Source organism: Sceloporus occidentalis, unplaced genomic scaffold, assembly GCF_023333645.1.
Source record: "Sceloporus occidentalis isolate IW3139 unplaced genomic scaffold, rSceOcc1.0.p SCAF_15, whole genome shotgun sequence".
Classification (NCBI taxonomy): Eukaryota; Metazoa; Chordata; class Lepidosauria; order Squamata; family Phrynosomatidae; genus Sceloporus; species Sceloporus occidentalis.
In genome coordinates this window covers 12,609,544-12,627,500 of record NW_028316995.1, presented here as the reverse complement: position 1 = coordinate 12,627,500, position 17,957 = coordinate 12,609,544, and the positions used below count along the sequence as shown (strand labels likewise).

Genomic DNA, 17,957 nt, shown 5'->3' with positions numbered 1-17,957 from the left:
CAATGCTTTAAGGGACACAGTTTTTCCTCCAAAAGGCTTAACATGATATTTTTGGTCTGGCAGTGGTTTTCCAGTGGTCCCCAACGTGCAAAGTATGAGCCCAAGAAAGAAAATGAGAGCAACGCAGTAGTGGAACACAAAGACTCAGGTCCTTGATAACATTTATCATTGCTGTTGTAGATGAGACAGTCATGTGTTCATCGTTGAGTTCCAACGCCTTTTTCTAAAGCAATTGTCCTGCTAATGTGAGCAGTCCATCATTGGGTCCATCATCATTTGGGTTTTGTGTAATGAGTCATTTGTTAAACACTTTAGTGCTGTAATATTCACTTTGAATGATTGACTGTTGGAAAGCGGTCCTCGGCTGTAGAACAATTACCTACTAACTAAGATTTGCCAAACTGATATGCCTTTTTAAGCTTAGTTCTTATGTATCTTGCAAGATAATTGATACAAAATACCAAGCATGATACTAATTAGAAATATGATCGCAAAAATACCTTTTAAATATGGTAAGGAGTAAAAACTTTGAGGTTTTCCAGGAGAGCTGAAGATCTCTACTCTTTATGTATGATCAATGGCCAGCCCAAAGAGCTTCAAACCCAAGAATGGTGGAAGGCCTTAAAACTCAACTGATTTTAGCTTAATTTATCTCTTCATTACTATTAGGAAAAGAAACCTATTAAGACTAGCCCTTAAAAATCTGAATTCATATAAATTTTGGATTTGGGCCTCAATAGCAGCAAATGGTTCGTCAAAAAAATCTGCACGCCTTTTCTATTTACATAGTTCAGTGCATGAGATTGACGGATTATGACTAATTTTAATAGCTACATTAAAAAATACATCTAACATCATTCTTAATTAGAATAATCTCTAAAGCCAGTTAAATGTTTCAGAAGACAAACAGTTTAATTAGCTAACCTACAGTGCCCCCTTCCCTTCCCCCAAATGCGCAGTAGCCTTAGACTCTCAGACTTGGTGTTAGCCTTTCAAGCATTCTTAAACAATCGGATGAAAAGGGATTTTAGGAAGATTAGTGCGTGGGGATGTTTTAGACATTGTCCGTTAATCATGAGATATGCAGCATCTACTAAGTTTTCATAAAGAAATTAGAAAAAAATCAAAGTGAAGAAGGTGGGGAGAAATAATTTTGATTATCTAGTTAGCGTGAATTACAAGCGCTAATGTCTAATGATAATGGGCTTTAAAAAAAAATGTATTCCTTTAATTGTCTGAACAGGCAGAAGCACATGCTTGGATATACACCAGCAAGTGATATACCAGATTAACATTCTGAGAAGGACAATGTTTTTTTTCCCAGGCATCAAGTCTTTTGTTGGGCAATCCCAGGGTGCTACCAGATTTTAGGAGGCCGATTCAAATACTTTAACTCTTCTACTGCTGGACGGTTAGATACTTTGCTCAATATGAACCATAGTCATGTGACCCCACGCTTTTAATCGTAGCTAAAAGCCTGTCTGTATTTCCAAGCCTCAATACAACTCTCTTTTTTTGTATTGTTTGACTGCTGAGGTCCTTTGTATAACATAAATACTGTAAAAAGAGCAGTCATTTCTATTAAAAAAAAAACAAAAAAAAAAACCTGCCACCCTTTCCTATAGCAATCTTTATGTGAGTGACAGTGTGTGTATGTGAGTGTCAGTATACTTTGGGCTTACGCCTCTAGCCTCCCAAAGGCCTGGACGGGTTGCTATTGGGTTCATTGCTAAACCCGGCTTTTAAAAATGCACCTTTCCCTCTTATTTGGATTTAGTTTGTTTCATATTTATTTCTACAATGGGGGGAAAAATGTAAACGGGTGCTTCAAATGTCAGTTCGTGTAATTCATTATTTTAATGTTTTCTCTTAATTGTAGACCCAGCTGCTTCTGAATTCTGCCACGTTGTATTAATACGCACTTTACCTAAAGGGTGCTTTTTGTGTCCATTATAATTCATGTGCATGAACCCACCCTTGACAACATCCCTCACTGTTAAATTCCCTTTAAATACATAGTTATTTAGCGGGTGATGTTCACACGGACTGATTGTGCTTGCAGTGAAAATGATTATTTAATTAGTTCATTGAAATGTTAACTGAAACAAACCTTGCACGCAGTAGACTGTAATGGGTGCAGTGTCACACTAATGTCTGCATTCACTTGCAAAATAGTTAATTAGGCCACTTTGGTAGTTCATTTGCTTTTGTATTGATGTACTTAGTCAAACAGGATAGTTTGGTTTTCTGCATGTGGATACTTACATGAAGACACGATTTTAGACGTTTAATACATTTAGCACAATCATCTGTTTTATACCGTGGCATTCTTAGCCATCTTCGTGGACAATAGTCAAGCATTACTCTCACTTTTCTGCATATGAACATTTATTCCTTTGTTTTGCCGTGTGTATGTATGTATGTATGTGTGTGTATATATATATATAATATATGTAATGAGACCATGCTTGTGCAGGTTTGGTCATACAGCTTGTCTGGACTGCGGTTCCCGTAATCCTGTGGCTGACAGTCGTGGGATACCTTTTCTTCTTCTTTTTCGCAGAAAACTGCTACAAAATCCCATAAACCTTCTTTCAATCTATGGAAACTTTTACATATATATTTACAGCAGAGTACAATTGGCTAAGAATTCCACAGGCACCAATGGCCAGAAACCTTGCCATGGATTCTGGTGTCCCTTCTTTTCCCTGTGAAATCAAGTGTAGGATTAGCTTTTAAATTCAGTATAGGTTTTGTTAAATTATGTTTCAACCCACTAGACTAATACATGCTATGCATGCCTTTTATTGAACCAAGAAATAAAAGATGTAGAGTAACCTAAGTTTTTGGAACCTCGGAGGTATTTTCAATTTTCGGTATTATTGGATGAGACCTCCAAGGTCTTGAAATTGTATGTGTCTAAATCTTCTGTGTTGGCCCTATGACTTAAGTCTCCATCTTTCTTTGGACTTATGGCTAAATCCATTAGTCATATGAAACATATTGTTATACTTCCTCCACTCTGTCAGTGAGCGTGAAAATACATTGTACATATTGGAAATTCAGTCTCGAGAGCCATAGTTGTCACAGAACAAATTCTAGCAGAGAAACTTTGGAACAAAGTGATAAGCAAGCATCAGTAACTTTTCATTCATCGCCATCATTATTTTATGTGATGAATGAATCAATTAAAAAAAAAAATCCCCCAGAACCAGGTAGTAATAGAGAAACGTCCCAAAAATGTATACCAATTATTTTATACCATAATACCAAGTTCAGTTTTAAATTGACTGTATCCTGCGGTTATCAGGTGCAAAGGGAAAGCTCTCTTTAAATAAACAGTTTGAATTTGCATTGACAGCTCATTGACGAAGCAGCCGCTATCTGTATGAGCCATCACTGTTTGTTATCTTAATTGAGCCAGAGCAATTTAGCTTTCTTTATAATTGCCAAAGCTGACCACCGGCTGATTAGTCTCACTGTAAACACACATGGATCCTGCAAAGGAAGATGTCCGTTGAAAAACTGTATATGGTATATGTGGCATATATGCAGTATATATGTTACTCTGTAAATATTCCATATGATCTGGAACAGGTTGTTAACTGGTGCCTTTTGTTCTTTCGAGGTTAAAATTTTAAACCATTTTTTCAGGAATGCCTTTTTTTTTTTCCATCTTATTTCTTGCTCTCTACGATATGGTGATCGCACAATGTGATCCTCTATACTTTACTGAGCACCTTCGTTTCCCACAGTTTAGCAGATTACTTCAGTAGTTTCATAGCGATTGTATAGTTACCCGGAACACGTAATATATACTTATATACAAATCACAAATACAACATCATTACAGTATATTCCCTGAATCGGCAGCCACGTGACTTCTTTGTGCTTGTATGCAAATCTATTTACATCGAAATAGCTCTTTTTGTGGATAAAGAAGCCAGATACTTGGATCCATAAGATAAATGAAAGTTTCTCTAAATCCATTGGATAATAGAGGCAGTGTTAAGGCTAACCACAGTGTTTGAGCTAAACAGAAGGATTACTCCTGGGTTTTGCTTCACTTGTTTTCTGCCGGGTGGCCTGACTTGTCAAAAAGGAGAGAGCGAGAGAATACTGTTCTAACGGGAGAACATTCACATGGCACATTGAGAAAAGAAGTATGGTTAATTCCATCAAAGCTCAGAAATCACTCATTAATTTATTCTAACCTCCAATTGTTGGTCATTTGTGAAACATCTGGCCTTTAAGACTTAGAACCCAAAGCAAACCGAGGGGGAGGTGCCATTATTTTCCATTATTTTCTTTCCATTTGGTAGAAACTTGATGGAATTGTGGAGCAACTTATTTATTCATAGCTTTATCTTTGTTTTCTGGTTTATTAAAAAAAAAAAAAAGCTCACAATCTTTTTTTTTTTTATTATTATTTTTATATAATATACCGTTGCAATCTTTTTTGTGGTACACACTGTGTGGTTAACTTTAGTGCACTTAGCATGAATAATAACATTTTTTAACACATACCATGATAACACAACATCTTTCAATACAGGCAATCAGTGTCTGACTTTAAGGAACGTTTATCTGCTAATTTGAACACAAAATCGAACTCGATTTTTTACTGGAGAGCCTTTGAAATATTTAATGGGGAGCGTATGATATTTTTAATGCTAGATTTCTAATTTGACATGATGGATCCAGCTGATCCATATATAAGTAACATCGATATGTACATTGGAATAAAAAGCACTTTTCTGTGAGATTTAAAATGATGTCCTTTCGCGTGCTATTATCTAAAATAAAAACAAGGTGAGATCTAAAAATGGAATACTCAATAGAAAAACCCAGACACAACTAAATAGATTTCAGCAAATTACTTAGTTACTAATTCTCAGAAAAATTCAAGCTCTTCAACTATCATTTTTAATTGTAGCTGTTTAATCATTGGTTTCCTGTTGGATAAACAGTGTATCGTCACCCGGTTGGAAGCTGCATATCTACAGAAGATTGACACGTACAATATTCTGTTCCCATGGCCCTTTGGTGTGAGTGAAGGTGAATGGCTCGCCACATGGTTTATTTTCCTGGATGCTGGATTATATCATATTTTCAGTATACAAACAGAGCTTAAAGGGGACCCATCATTTTCCCCCAAGTGATACAGTTATAAAATCAGTAGGATACCTAACGACGTGTATAGTGTTTTGAATGTTGGGTACAGTATTCTTACAATTGTGCGTCACCTTTCCTAGCAGAACTTCAGATATTAAGGGATGGTGATAACTTGAGCTGACGCGCCACGTCTTATTTGGTATAATTGCTGCAGTGTTCTCTCCAAGAGGCTTCCAGGTCATGATAAATAGCTTCTTAAATAGCAGCGGATCATGGGTCATAGGAAAATATGATAGTATGGTGGTAGTTCCCCTTTAAGATTATTGTACCATGTTTTTACAGTGAGTGTTAGCGTTGTAACAGTGGACTGCACTATTTAAAATGTCTACATGTTCCTTGTTGGTTTACTGTCCCTCAAAATGATTCATACTCCATAGGTCTCTTTTTTTTTATTTTTTTTGGCCTTCAACATCAGCTTCCTTAACGATATGTACAGACCAGCCTTTGCGTTAACAATCCCAGAACAGGGATTCTACAAATGCATTTTATTTACCTATTTATTCTGTCCTTAAACAGGACGTGCTATCATTCTTTGCTTTGGAATGGGCTGTTCCTTTTCGTATTTGAGTGATTTCCATAAGCATGCATCTTGTGTCGTTGGTGCTGTAAAATTTATTCTGGATGCACATATGTGAAATGTTTTTATCAGGATGGTCAGGAGATGAGAGTGAATTCTTTTTCCATTTTAACAGCTTGTGAAATGTGATGTTTGAAATGCTCTCTTTGAGAGCGGGAAGATTATGGCTTGCATCGTGGCTCTTCGCAGCCTCCTGGCAAATGAGCTGTTGACATTCTTTTGGGTCATCATCGAAGATAGGGGGCAGCGGCAAGGATTTAGCAGATAAATTCATCCAAAAAAAAGACTTTTATCCATTTCGCAGAAACTTGGAGACACGCGTGTAGGATAGCGGCATTAATGTAGTCTTTATAGACCATCAAAGCTAGCCGTAGGTTTAATAAAAATCAAATGCCCAGGATAATAACTTGCTTTGGGTCTTCTAAGAGGTAATACTTTATTTACATAATTCTGGAGCATAAACCAATCTTCCCAACTCCCTCCTTTCACAGACCTCTGCAGAACAGAGATTTATTTGTTTAAAGATATGTTTTTTTGAATTGCAATCAACTTTATCTTTCTCCGATTCATCTCTGCTCTTTGTAAATAATCGAATTTCAATTAAATTCTTTATCACATCGTGTTTGAAGCAAAATGGCACTCTACAGTGATTCTTTATTTTATTTTTTCTCCTTCTCAATATCAATTCAGCTCACTGGCGGATTTATTCTCGACTTTTTAATTCAGGTGTTAGGGAAGGTCACAGATGACAGCATAAGGTGAATGGACTAAATTGGTGTAAATTCTGTCTTCTAAATGAAGAGAAAAAAAACTTTGTGACTTAGATTATAGTGATACTATAGACTGACCATTGAGGAGAGGTTCCCACAATGCATTGTGCAGTCCAGGAGCAGGCAGACACCCTGCTGCGTTAAAAAACTCCCCAAAAGACAAAGGCACAATGAAACAGAAAGCTTACCACCGGCAGCTTTCAAAACGACAAAACTAGTTAAACTATACAGCTCCGCCACTCCAATTTGGTCCAAATGCTAATGAGCCTGCTCTGATCTTTACTCAGCTTCCCGTGTTTTCTACATCTTCAAGGACCACATGGAGCTAGCAAAATAAAGACAACTAAATGAGAATTTCGAATGCTTTTTGTGTCCTGCTTTGGAGCTTTTCATCCAACGCACTCGTTGGCAATTCTTCTAGGGTTTTTTTTGTTGTTTTTTTTTGTTTTTTAAAAAAAGAATACAACGGGGGGACTGGGTACGAACACAACACAAGAGGAACATTTTTCTACAAAAGTAAATTAGTGTGATGAGCGAAATATGAGAGAATTTCTGATTAATTTCCACTTCATCATATCAATGACACCTTCAGCCTCACTCATGCTTCTCTTAACAAGAGCCAGATAAAAGATGAATGAATCTGTGTTAGTCACAGTGAGTGTTTAGTGGGCTCTTTTTAAAAAAAATAAAATAGCCGTATTCGACATAAAAGGCACCAGGAAGTACTCTGCATTAGCAGTTGAGATCACTAGTTAATGGGATGATGTCTTTTTTTAGCTTTTGTCGACAGATTATTAGAAAGGATGAGATTCTGTTTTCATCATTTCATAGGTTGGAGTGCCTGTTGAGTACAAGTGTTAAAGTAGAGATTTCTGGTTACTGTCTACTGGACAACGTGAAGTCTTCTCATTGTAAAACTGGTCTGTGTTGTTAGCAGGTGATTTTATTACTGGCCTCTTGTAGTTCCTTCTCTTTTATATTAGTCACTTGAAATCCAACAATGCTTGGCTACTTCATTATATGACTATACATTCAGATTCAAGTAGCATATAGTAAAGATATATACATATGAACAGTCTGGTTTGGAGATGGAGTGAAGTTGATGTAGCTTGTGTGTATACGTATAATCTTCTTAAGCCATAATGATTGAAAAGTACACTATATAAATAAAAAATATGTGAACTTAATTCTAAAGATGTAGTCTTTGCAGCCATCTTTCCTTTTGGTGTTCTAGGCGGTATCTGGAGGACCAGAGTTAAGAGGAATTGGGACAGAACATTTAGATAGAAAAAAATGTGGATTTGAGATATCACCACTTCACACAGTCAAGTTCCCAGTCTGTGTAATTGGTGATCATCACCTCCATTGACATTCCTTGTGAATGTCCCTTTTTTGGAGTGACTGTTTTGCATTGGTCACCAAAACCTTCTGACTCTCGTATTCTGATATTCCAGGTATGCTGGTATTCTGTTCTAGGAGTGCAGAATGTTTGTTTTTTTTATAACAAGCTTCCCAATAATGGGTGTACAAGCTACTTGAAAGATGCTTAAAGTTAGTTTATTCAGATATAATACCTAAACCCTTGCCCGGTAAGACGAAGAATACGTTTTGGAGGTTACTACAAAGTCTTGGTAAAGCTTTTTCACACAGCCATTGTCCCTTTTGCACCATTTCAGATGTTGGAAGGTATGCATTGAGTCCTTAAAGGTGGCTCCCCTCTGCATTCTAAGCAGCGTTGGCTATCTGGCCTCGGCTCCCGGTGACCCCGCTCTGTGACTTTACGTGGTCTTCCCGTTCGTGGCTGAGTTGCTTCCGCTTTCCAATAATACCACTTACAGTTGGCCGGGGAATATCTAGCAGGCATGAAATTTCACAAACTGACTTATTGCAAAGGTAGCATCCTATCAAAGTACCACGCTTGAATTCACTGAGGTCTTCAGAATGACCTATTTTATACACCTGTGGCCAAGGGTCCAATTGAAACACTTGAACTGAATAATTAAGAGGTGTGTCCAAATACGTTTGTCCATATAGTGTATATGGTTTTCCCAGTTTCATTAGAAGCCATAGATCTTGTTTTATAGTTTTTGGAAATTTATATGAAGCAGAAAGCTTTCAACATGCAGTCTGCCTGACGGCGCCAGGTAGAGACACAATATGCTATGCCATTTAAATACCACCTAACACTTTGCAATTTGTAGCTTTAATTACCGCCTGCAAACATCATGACTGTCGAGTTACTCACAGCATCTGAGGATTGGATAAAGGCAGCTTCTATGATTTGGGATTCTTGACGTGGTGCTTTTTAAAGGTGAACTATCACAAATCTTTTATATCCAAAATGTTATAGATCAGTAAAATATATCATGTTGTTAAATTGGTAAGTCAGATAAAAAAGTTTTGATGTTGCATGTCAATTACTTTTTGATGCGACACCTACAGCACAGAGCTACAAAGTGCCCGTCAGTTCTTTGAGTCCGTGTTTGTGTATGTTGTGTGTCTCTGATGTATGTGTAACATGCTGTTGACTTTCAATGCGTGTTTTTTTCTATCTCTCCATTCTCCATTCTTTCTGTGTCCACGGTGCTCATTCTCAGTACAGTGCATTGTACCATCCACTTTACTTTTTTGCATTATAAAGAATAAGCAACTCAGCCCCTCAGCTGGGTCGGCCGTTCATAATGTTGCGTCAATAAGAGGACATTAATTATTTTATTATCAACTCATTGTTTTATGAATCCAGGCCTATGCCTTCCACTTGAGTTTCCTAGCTTAAAGATACAGTTTTTAGTTAAAGTTAATACCTATTTTTTGAGCCAACATAGACAAATAAGTGAAGCTTTCAGGACTTCAGAGGTTTGGCAGAACATGTACAAATTCCATGAACTGCAGGAAGCCACCAACCTGTAACAGCCATTCGGCTTTCCTTAACTATTTCTCTCCAGGGTATGTAGTTTGATTTTAAGATGGAAAAAAATCTTTAAAATGCTGTAAAACAAGAAAATGTCACCCACAACTGGCCTTTTTTTTTTCTATCTGGCGTAAGTGTTAGTGAGTGCTTAACTAAATGTAGTTTCAATGCTTGCATCTCCTCGAAGAGTTAATCGCATAAACATAATAGCTGCTCAAAGTTCTCTTCTTATATACCTTAAAATGATGGGTGCATCTTAAATACAGTAAAGGAGCCCTCTTTACCTCCTTACCTTGAAGCATCCCCCAAATTCATAATTTAACTCGGGTCTGAGATATTTCCACGTTGTTTTGAACGTTCTTTTTCTCCTTGCCCCTCACCTATGACATCATGCTTGGATCCCCGTGGCTTATCTCTAACCTGAATCGTGGCTTTGAAGTCATGTGGCCAGGTCCGCCAGCCCCATATTTAGCTGCACTTGACCCTATTTATTTGTAGATAACCTTTCTGGAAGAATCTCTTATTTTCTTCTTATGCCCCTCAACAGCAGTGTTTAGTTACAATAACATATGCTGTTTTTCAGGAACAATATGGTGACAGCCACGTATAGAGCAGATTTTTATAATAATCATCATAAAGGGACAGGTTTGTTTAGTGACACAGTAGTTTTTTGTTACACACATACATTTTTGGTTTGCAGCTTTCAGAATTGGACTTTTTTTTTTTAGATCTTTAAAACATCTCCAGAAGAAGCCTGTACCAAACCCCAACATCCATTCTGTTTTTGGATTCAGTTGTTGTGGAAAATTGCTATTTTTTTTTTAATCTTTCTTCTAAACAGCTAAGATGCAGACCCCCTTTTATTTTCCAGTAACAAAACTGCTTTGCCACTACAGCCTACTCCAAGTAATTAAATCAATCCTTTGTACTTACCGTATTCTCCTCTAGTGACGCTACGAGATCTGATTATATGCTTCATGCATATTCAAAGCGAGGTACTGACAGCTCTTTAATGAGCTCTTACTTAATCAGAGGGAACAATGTTCATCTTGTTTTTTTTCGCCCCTCTCCTCTTCTTTTCACGTTAGCTTGAGGAACATTTGGGGAAGAAAAATGAAACATTTGGTATTCATTTGCAAATATATATATGTATGTATGTGTATATATATATGTGTGTGTGTATATATATATATATATTGTTCTTTGAAAATCGTCCCATTCTGTCCTTTTTTAAAGTCTGATGGACAAAATTACTAGCATTGCATTAAATAACATATGGGTGGAGAAGGAACGAGAAACTGCTTTTATAGCTCCCACATGGTTTTTGGTTTTTTTTGTAAATTTTATTTTTTGGGGGGTCATCACCAGTTAGGACAGTTCTGGGTTTATTTGTTATGTTTCTGCTTAAAAACATGCCTCTTTTTTTTTTTTTACCCACAATCCACAGTAAAATGTCGTTGAAATGTCATTGACCTTAACACATTCAAGGCTAAATTATCACTATGATCTTGGGCAATTAGATGACATTATTAACCCTTCCAGTGTCAGAGTGACCAGCACATGTTTTACCCATCTGGTGCTACACTATTTAAGATAATAGTGAATTTTAAATGCCTTTTTTGTTGTTACCTTAGGTTTTTATTGCTGGATGAAATAATTTCTTCTTTTTAATCAATCTTACTAATCTTGTGATTTCTTCTAAGGGAAGGTTCATTTATTTATTGCAAATAGAGACCAGCACACAATGCACATTTATTAATATTATTACCGTGTTATTACACTAGGATATTTTTGTAATTTATTACGTTTCACTTGGTATAAGCCACTGTATAATTATATTGTAATATCATTTTAGCATTCCTTTTATTTACAACACACAGTACTGTTCCAAATATCTGTCAATATTAAAAATATTATATTTAACCCCTACATTATCTGTCCCTTATATGAGTAAAGATGTATAGAGGATATTAAACACCTTCTCATAAAAGACTGAAAACCTTAATTTATGAGGCATTTATTACCTTTCTGGTTTAGTTATTGAGTATTTAAAGGATGATGCTTCTGGCTGAAGTGTTCATTGTTAAACCTAAATCATTTTTATCTTTGCTCATTAAGTAATACTATTAAACAGAAATGTAGCTTTTTGGTATGACACATGCATTCTGTTTCAGACTATTTGTATGGACATTCATACACTGTAACACGGCTTCATGGAATCTGAGGACATCAGGGGTGATTCACATATACTTTATTTACAATGTAGAATATGCAAAATGCCATATGTTGTAAAAAGTAAATAAAAAATAAAAACATAACAAATAGCAATAAATAGCCCAAAGCTCTGCATGTCGTCGCATGTATAAAGTATTTTATTCCAGTGATACAAATCCATAGTATTTTGTCCTGTAGCTTTGAGGACCGAACGAACTGAAGCTTCAGGATGCATAAAGCTTGGGTTTCCCGTATTCTTCAGCTAGCGCTTTTTCATTGATGGCAGATTATATATTTTGATTACCAAGCCGGCTAAGTATATAGCAAATAGCTTGTTAAACCCATGGCATGCATGGGAAGCCATCTGTTTGTCTAGTATTGAGAAGCACCCTCTTATCTGTTATTAGTTATTGACAAACCATTATCTGGCTGGATTTCACTGTCTCTTTTTAACCTTTGGCATACTAGGGAATAATATTATTTTATGTTGCATCCGCCTGATGATACCAGAAAGGTGCGGCTGAAGATTTTATGTATAGCTTTGTGCAGAGGACTCCCTATACAGAATTTGGTAAAAATACACAATATAAAACTGAATTTTTTTTTGCATTGGATGGTTGATGCTCATTTTATTTTTTCTTGTTCTGAGTCAATATTTACTAAATAAGAGTAGGTATATATGAGTAGCAAGCTATAGTTTGAAGTAGCTGGAGCAAAGGTTATATTATGTTGCATCTATTTCTACCTAATTTGTGATGTAATTTCATGTTTCTCCTGTTAGTTTACAGACTGCTACATTGTTTTAAATATACATTGCATCTTTGTATATACCGGGTAGTCTGCTTTGTGTTGGGGCTGCGTGGGTTTGGCCCGTTATTGGTGTCCACTTGTCAGTAGGTCCCACAGGTCCAAGAAATGCAGGCTGGGATGAAAATCCAACCAGAAAATGTTGTGTTTTTTCTTATAATGTTAACGGCTGCTGCTGCAGAAGCTCTTTTTTTAGCAGGTTGCTACTAACTAGTATTCATTTTCATAACCATCAGATAAAAGGGCACATTGGAACACTGTATTTGTATTTGATCTTTCTTGTCCTGCAGACAACCTTGTGCTGTTGGTGGAGCTTTTCGTTGGCAGTGACCCAAAAAGCACCAGGGCATATTCCTTTGGTAAAACGCTGGCTTCTTTGGCTTTGATTCATTCTCTAGTGGTTCTGTAGCAGCTGCTCAAGACTTTTTACTCCTGCATCTTCTGTCATCAATTAGAAGACAGACCTGCGTTTTGGCTGATCTCCATCAAAAGTGCAAGCAAAAGTATTGGTGTATAAATACTGTGATTGCCGTTTCAGTTCAGTTAGTGATTATATGTATTTTGAAGGTAAACAGGTAAGATATAGATATCCGTGAAGTCTTTGCCTTGCATGGACTCTGTACATGGTAGGTAACCAGAGGCTAGGTACTTTGTTTCTCCGCAATAACAACCACTAAGATGCCCAGTGAGGAGGGGACAATGGTGCGACCCTGATCACACCAAGAATCGTCCGTATTTGATCTGTTTGCATTATTGCATTTATAGCTAAATTATAGCTAACAGATATAAGGCCAATCCAGACCCAAAATGCCAGGCAGATGAATAGAATATGGTCGACAAATGAGTAACGCAGAAATCTCCCTGTATATAAATAGCTTTGTGTTGTTGTGGGAAGAGCTGGGCCAATTGGTTTTGAATTTACAAGCCAGTAAGAAAAATGTAAGAGGAAACACACTTTTTTTCAAGAGCCTTAAATATATCATAGTGTGTGCGTTGTACATGTATATTTCAATAATGTGTGTGTTAATTCCCACCACGATGAAGGTCTTCATCTCCTGTTTACTCATAATTTAAGGCAAGTTACAGCAACTGTGAGCTGTACACACCTAGAATTATTTTAATGATTCCCCCCCCCCCATTTCTTGTTTTTGCCTTTTCTCTAATAGAGACATCGTGTCTGTCAGCAATGTTTTTGACAGAAAAAGAGAGAATATGCAATTAAGCCTCCAGGATGGGTTTAACCATTGGGGCTGTTCACTGTATTCAGTGTGAGGCTTTTATCTCCCAATGTACAATTCTGTTCCGTGCCTGGAATATGCCTGTTCCTCACATGTGGATGGATTAGAGGATTTTGAAACAACAGCTTATACAACTGAAAGATCCAAAACATTGTTTTATGAGGCGTTTATTACTGTTCTGATCTGGTAATTGGCTATTTAAATACTGGCGCATTTGGTTGAGGTTTTGCGTTCGTTGCTGATTTGCTGCAATTTGTATTTTGAGAGTCTTGGTCATGGGCCGACGGTTCGACATATTTGTGAGTTTGGACTATTTTTTTTACTAATCATCTGCATTAAAACTTAGACTAGCATGTAAGCCTTCAAAACTGCACATGCTTATTTGCAGACGTAGTTATTTTCTGCCCCGTAATGTGTGTTGACACTGTATATGGCTTATGAGTCTTAAAGGGTTCCTCAATTCGTGAAAGGGCACCGAGGCCAGAAAGGCATCTATCTACTATAAGCATCAAATCCTGCAGTATCTGGCTCTATAGCATGTAGCTTGGACACGCACGACCAATTGTTATGATAAAATACAAGCGAAACATTTGAAGGCAGGTGAGAATCATCTGGTCCATCTAGTCTGCACATTGTTTCTGCTGTAAAGACCTTAAATCCAATTCAGTCTTTGGTTTTGCCAAGTTTAGGATAGCCTTCTGTACGGTTACATTCCCCCAACAGGGAGGTTTCATGCCTTGCCAATTTAACTATGCATTAAGCAGCCCTTCTTGCAGGCGACGCTGCAGCGTTTCCCCTTCATACTCAAGTCATTGCGTTGGAATATTTAACATGCGTTATCCCACTTTAATGCCTTCTGTCCTACAGTATAGAATGTTTGAGACTTTTGTGCTTATCAATAAACCAAAATCAATTGATAATGTGCGTATGATTAATAATGTGTGTATGATAATTGGTAATGATAATTGACGTGCGTATGAATCAATATGTCTTTTGTATTTATGTTTGTAAATAAAATGTTTCGAGTCCCTGCTGGTTGACATGGTGTTTGTCTTGCAGGCCGAAATGCAGAAGAAGAAGAAGTGATGATGCAGGAATGGTTCATGCTGGTAAACAAGAAAAACGCTCTTATCCGGCGAATGAACCAGCTTTCTCTTCTGTAAGTATGTCCCTGTATGTCAGCCGCATCCATGTCCAGCCATACAGCGTGTGAAATTTGTCACATGTGCTTTAGACTTTCTTTTCTATCAGATGCAAGTTTTTCTTTTTGGCTCCCTCCATGTATATTTGCCCTGGAGTAATATTGGCGGCAGACAGATATTTCTAGTTATTATTAGCTCCAAGATGATCCTGACACTTAATTTGAATGACACAAGAAAGCAAATGAGTGAAACAGGATCAGGCTTATATACAATGTTTCCTGCATTGACACTTTTTATTTTTCATTCAGAGTCAGATTCTAAGACCCTGGCAGACATGTACAACATCTTCAGAACAGCTGTTAAATAAACGTTAAGGATCAACTTCCATGAAAGCTTGCGTTCAGATCAGTGGAATTATATATGGAGATGTTATAAGGCTTGAGTATTTTAGTATGGAGGTCAGTATTATATTTCCATACACTATATGGACAAAAGTATTTGGACACAAAAGCAATTTCATCAAAGTCCTTGTTGGTGTAATGGTGAAGTTTCCAAATACTTTTGTCCATGTAATGTATATCCAAAATGGGACCAGATTTCCTGCTTCTTCAGAAAACCCAAAGAAACCAATCAGAATTCTACTTTGGAATCGCCATAAACGCACATACAATTGTTTTCATGTTTTCAAAGTATTATATTTTAAAGGGGAGCTCCAGCCATAAATTATTATTACTAGTATCGGATACGTTTTTAAAAGTAATGTGCTATTTTTTTTCTAGGTTTACGTTTATGTTTTCAGGTAGCTACATAATAGCCATTTGTATGTGGTCTAGCTCTGTTATCTTAGCCCAATCTACAAGACAAACAATAGAATGCAGGGCCGGACTGGCCCACCGGGATACCGGGAAATTTCCCGGTGGGCCGGAAGGTCCGTGGGCTGGGCGGCCGGCAGACTAACCATGAAGACAGCCGCTGAGCGGCTGCAAATGGCATTGAACGCCTCCCTCGGTGCCAGGGGCGGGCTGGGCAGGGGGGCAATTGCCCCCCAGGCTGCCCGAAATCTAATCAAAGCGGCCGCCGGGTGCTGACCCGACCCAGCTTACCATATAAATAAAAAAAAAGTGTTAAAGTAGCTCCGGCCGGCGGCATCAGCACGCACCGGCCGTTTAGATTACATTCCCAGCAGTCTGATGGCTGCATAGTGATGGGAGCAGCGTGAGGTGGAAGCTCCGCCCCCTCGCACTCAGACTGCTGCAGCACCGGATGTCAGGTCAGTGGCATCCTGTCAGCATAGAGGAGAACAGTGTGCAGCTACCAGGAAGTCAAGAGAAGTAGAAGGTGAGTAAAATAATGTATTTGTTAAAAACAAAAAAAATCGGCATGTGTGTGTATGTAAGTGTGTCCCCCTATATGCTCCTCTGCCTCCAGAAATGCCTTATACCCACCTATATGCCACTCTGTCCCATGATATGCCTTTTAACCCCCTATATGCCAGAGTGGCATATAGGGGTATAAGGCATTTCTGGATGCAGAGTGGCATAAAGGGGGTTAAAAGGTATATCATGGGGCAGAGGAGCATATAGGAGGGTATAAAGCATATCGGGGAGGCAGAGTGGCATATAGGGGACATAAGGCTTTTCTGGAGGCAGAGTGCCCCATGATATGCCTTTTAACCCCCTTCATGCCACTCTGCCTCCAGAAATGCCTTATACCCCCTATATGCCACTCTGTCCCATGATATGCCTTTTAACCCCCTATATGGCAGAGTGGCATATAGGGGGTTAGAAGGCATATCATGGGACAGAGTGGCATATATTATTTTTTATTTAATATGGCAAGCTGGATCGGCTTGCCATATAAAGTAAACAAAAATGTCCCATGATATGCCTTTTAACCTCCTATATGGCAGAGTGGCATATAGGGGGTTAGAAGGCATATCATGGGACAGAGTGGCATATAGGAGGGTTGAGGCATATCAGGGAGGCAGAGTGGCATATAGGGGGGTATAAGGCTTTTCTGGAGGCAGAGTGCCCCATGATATGCCTTTTAACCCCCTTTATTCCACTCTGCCTCCTGAAATGCCTTATACCCCCCTATATGCCACTCTGTCCCATGATATGCCTTTTAACCCCCTATATGCCAGAGTGGCATATAGGGGTATAAGGCATTTCTGGATGCAGAGTGACAAATAATGAGATAAAAAGAATGGCGAATAGTGTGACGCGGGTATGTATAAGGGGTGCGTGTGGGTAGAAGAGCTTCACCGTGAGATAAACTATATGGGGCTGGTCTCCAAATTTTTCCAGGGCTGCTTTTCAGTCCCAGTCCGGCCCTGATAGAATGGCTCGGTCGTAATTACCCAGATGGACACTGAGGTTTAAACAAAGACAGTCACCTAGTCACATGTCTAACAGCAATGCCACTCACGTCTCCATATAAAGGAAGTTTATTGGAACAAAATGAAATGAAACCAACTTTTTGTCAATGCTGACCTACTTTACTGTATACAACATTAGATTTTATGGAGAAAAATATTTTCTGAATTGAACTTTCCCTTTAGTGTTTACTTTCAGTTATTATCAATCATTTCTAGTAACATCCTAATTAAATGTACTTGGGTTATTTACTAGAACTAGAAGATTTTAGTTCCACTGCTAAACTGGTTACAAGATCCTAGCCTTCATAACCACGATCGTGGATCGGATTGTGCTGTTCACCGTTGTTCCTAGACTTGTCTGTTACTTTTAAATCTTCCCCTTGTGGAATTGCCATTAATTCCCCTTGTTTGCAAAGTCTGAGATAAATATACTGATCTACAGCAGGCTATGTACTGCATACGAAGGAGCAATGTGTTTCCTTAATCATAGTGGCAAAAAAGTCTGTTAGCTTTAGTGATCATGCCTTCTTGCTTAAGGCAAATTACACACGAAACAAATATGCCCTGAGTACAAGCACTGTTTCATTCTATCATGGGACACCTTATGGTTGGTTTCTTCTCCTGTCTGATTTATTTTGTATGATCTTCAAAGGTGAAATTCCCTTTCTGATTTACTCCTGCGGGATACAGGGTTTCTAATCATTCACATACATAAATATAAATGTGTCCGTTACCTAAATGAGTAT

General features: G+C 38.0%; 1 protein-coding gene across 7 annotated transcripts in view; it reads left to right on the top strand.

Moving 5' to 3' along the window:
* The window catches only part of LOC149303264 (EH domain-binding protein 1-like), a 174,448-nt gene that overhangs the window by 144,757 nt on the left and 11,734 nt on the right, over window positions 1–17,957 (top strand). For all 7 annotated transcript variants that reach the window (XM_089481486.1, XM_089481485.1, XM_089481484.1 and 4 more), the window contains one exon: window positions 14,752–14,851. In XM_089481486.1, the coding sequence (XP_089337612.1) occupies window positions 14,752–14,851 (100 nt within the window). The remainder of the gene's footprint in view (window positions 1–14,751; window positions 14,852–17,957) is intronic.